The sequence below is a fragment of the Sinocyclocheilus rhinocerous genome, unplaced genomic scaffold, assembly GCF_001515625.1.
Source record: "Sinocyclocheilus rhinocerous isolate Xijiao unplaced genomic scaffold, SAMN03320098_v1.1 scaffold706, whole genome shotgun sequence".
In the NCBI taxonomy this organism is placed as follows: domain Eukaryota; kingdom Metazoa; phylum Chordata; class Actinopteri; order Cypriniformes; family Cyprinidae; genus Sinocyclocheilus; species Sinocyclocheilus rhinocerous.
In genome coordinates this window covers 320,243-323,359 of record NW_015632479.1, presented here as the reverse complement: position 1 = coordinate 323,359, position 3,117 = coordinate 320,243, and the positions used below count along the sequence as shown (strand labels likewise).

Sequence of the window (3,117 nt, the reverse complement as noted above, 5' to 3'; positions counted from 1 at the left end):
TATATATATATAAATGAACTCAAATATATCATATCAAATTCTTCCCAGATGAAACTACACTACTGTTCAAAAGTTTGGGTTCAGCAAGGTTTTTTAATGGCTGATTATTAGAAACATTTCTGATTATTATCAATGTTGAAAACAGTCGTGCTGCACAATATTTTTGTGGAAACTGATGCATTTTATTTTTCAAGATTCACAGATGAACAGAAAGTTCAAAAGAACAGCATTTATTTGAAACACAAATCTACTGTAACAATATAAATGTCACTTTTGATCAATTTAATGCATCTTTATTAAATAAAAATAATTAAAATCCTTTCTTACCAACCGCAAGCTTTTGAACACCTAAGCTACAAAATATAATTTCATATTTTTTTTTATGTAAAATGTGAATGTTATATTCTTTTCAATGCTGAATTTCTCAGAAGCGCAGCAGAAACACTCCTGCTTTCCGAGTCTGTTTCTCTCCTAGATGAGGACGTACAGTACAGTAGTGCTTGTCTGAAGCAGCGGTGAGCGAGAGAGAATATATAGGAGACTAACCCGTGTGCTGCCCCTTCAACAGGTGCGCTGATTCTGGCCAACTGTTTACTGTGTCGTGCGTACAGCATGCTGAAGGCGGCCCACGCCACGCACCTCCACATGCTCCGCGCCGTTCTGAGGGCCCCGCAGGCCTTTTTCGAGGCCACCCCCTCGGGGCGAATCTTGAACCGCTTCAGCAAAGACGTGGACACGATAGACTCTGTCATTCCCGAGAATATTGATATCTGGATGCGCACTTTCTGGTACACAGTAAATGTGCTGATCGTATGCTCTGCCCTCACCCCGGTGTTCCTCATAGTCATAGTGCCGTTAATGCTGCTCTATTGGTGGGTCCAGGTAAATAGGAATAAGTCTGCTAACTCATTAATACAGCATGCTAACGTGTGTTGTTGTTGTTGTTGTTGTTGTGTTCTAGCTGCATTATCACTGTCCTCGTGTTGTAGTTGGACTCTGTGTGGTCTGGTTCGTCTCTCTGATCGATTAGTCGTGGCTGTTCTTTACCGAAACACCTTCTTGAGTTTCTGACAGCGTACAGTAACAGAGCTTACTGTATACCACAAATCCTTGTGCTTTAGATTTAATTATTATTGTAAATTATATTAACAGTGCAGTCATTTGAGTGAAAGGTGTTCTTTTATTATTAGTGTATAATTTATTAAGATTTATTATTGCTATTATTAAGAATATGAAAGACAATAATAATAATAAATTATTGTAATAATTTATCAAATTATATAATACTGCTGCTGCTGCTACTAATAATTGTAATAATGATGATAATTATTATTACTATTATATAATTGATTTATTATTAAAGTTGGTTATTACTATTATATTATTATTTACTGATATTGCAATCATTTATTATTATTATTATTATTATTTTTAAAAAAATAATAAATTATTACAATAATTTGTTAAATCATATACTATTACTACTACTACTACTAATAATAATAATATTATTATTATTAGGATAAAAATTAATTAATTACTACAAAAAATATTGTTATTATTATATAAATAACTATGCTATTGCAATAAATGATTATTATTAATATTAACAACAACTATAATAGTAATAATACATTTTAGCAGTAATTTATTAAATTATGTAATACTGATACTACCACTAATATTAATTGTTTATTACTGTATCGTTTACTAAACTATTATTATTATTAATTCTATTATTATTGTAAAAATTTATTAAATTATATAATGCTGCTGCTGCTGCTACTACTACTAATGACTATTATTATATAATTTAATAAAATATTGCAATAAATTATCATTATTATTTTTAATATTATGATTAATATAATCAATGCTTATCAATTAATATTATTGCTACTATTAATATTATTATTATATAATTGAACAAATTATGGCAATAATGTATAATAATAATAATAATAATAATTATTATTATTATTATTAAAAATGTATCTGAATTTCTTAGTATTTTGGCATATAGTAAACAGTATATTTTCTGTAGCGACAGCAGCACTTTGTGCAAAACGTCATATTCCATATTATCACTCATAATATGAGAACGATCACTTACTTTTGAAAAGTATTGAAGGTGGGTGAAGAACAGCCGTTTACTGTAGAGTTAGCTTTGCAGGAGTAGAATTGAATTTATTTGTCTTCTACTGAACATGGATGTTTTGCTGTGCTGCATCTCATCATTTCATCAGTCCAGTCTCCATTCACATTCATACTGTACGCTCCTCTAACACTAACAGTGTAGCTGTCAGCACTAATGCTAGCGCACATACTGTAACAGACAGGACTTGTACCTGGCATGTAGTTATTTTAATGAACGAACTGGGGATGTGAGGCATAATAAGAGTCCACGAGTAAGAGGTGGATTGATGGTGTGTCCCGCTGTTAAAGAAATAGTTCAGCCAGACATTAAAATGTAATCAAAAATTAGGTTTTGATATATTTACGGTAGGAAATTTACAAAATATCTTCATGGAACATGATCTTTACTTAATATCCTAATGATTTTTGGCATAAAAGAAAAATCTATAATTTTGACCCATACAATGTATTGTTGGCTATTGCTACAAATATACCCCAGCGACTTAACACTGCTTTTGTGCTCCAGGGTCACATATTTTGTTATTACTGCATCTTCTGATGCACGAATAACATGCAGTAGGACTTCAGAGAGATATTTACGCTTTACACTACCGATGCTTCTGAAATACGTCTCTTCTGCTCACCAAGGCTACATTTATTTGATCAAATACAGTAAAATTCTGAAATATTATTGCCAGTGTTGTAGTAACCGAGACCATTTTTTGAAGGTCTTGGTCTTATCTCGGTCCCAGACTAAAATGACTCGGGATTTTATTTCAAGACCACAACTGCAGGGATGTCACTAAATTGCTGTTGTCTGGTTTATTGCATTGTCTGATTTATTTGTTAACATCATAAATGATTAAATATTAGATATTTTTCAGGCAGTAAATGTGGATCTTTCAGATGAATTTCAGGAGTGCTGGTTTGGTCTTGGTCTTGACTACAGCACTAATTATTACAATCTAAAACAGCTGTTTT

At 31.8% G+C, this 3,117-nt stretch overlaps 1 protein-coding gene across 1 annotated transcript in view; it reads left to right on the top strand.

Annotated features, from left to right (window-relative positions):
* LOC107742588 (canalicular multispecific organic anion transporter 2-like) overlaps positions 1-1,148 on the top strand; it is a 36,923-nt gene extending 35,775 nt beyond the window's left edge. The window contains exon 24 of the mRNA XM_016555627.1: positions 569-1,148. Within this exon, the coding sequence (XP_016411113.1) occupies positions 569-577 (9 nt within the window). The 3' untranslated portion in view covers positions 578-1,148. The remainder of the gene's footprint in view (positions 1-568) is intronic.
* The last annotated feature ends 1,969 nt before the right edge of the window (positions 1,149-3,117 follow it).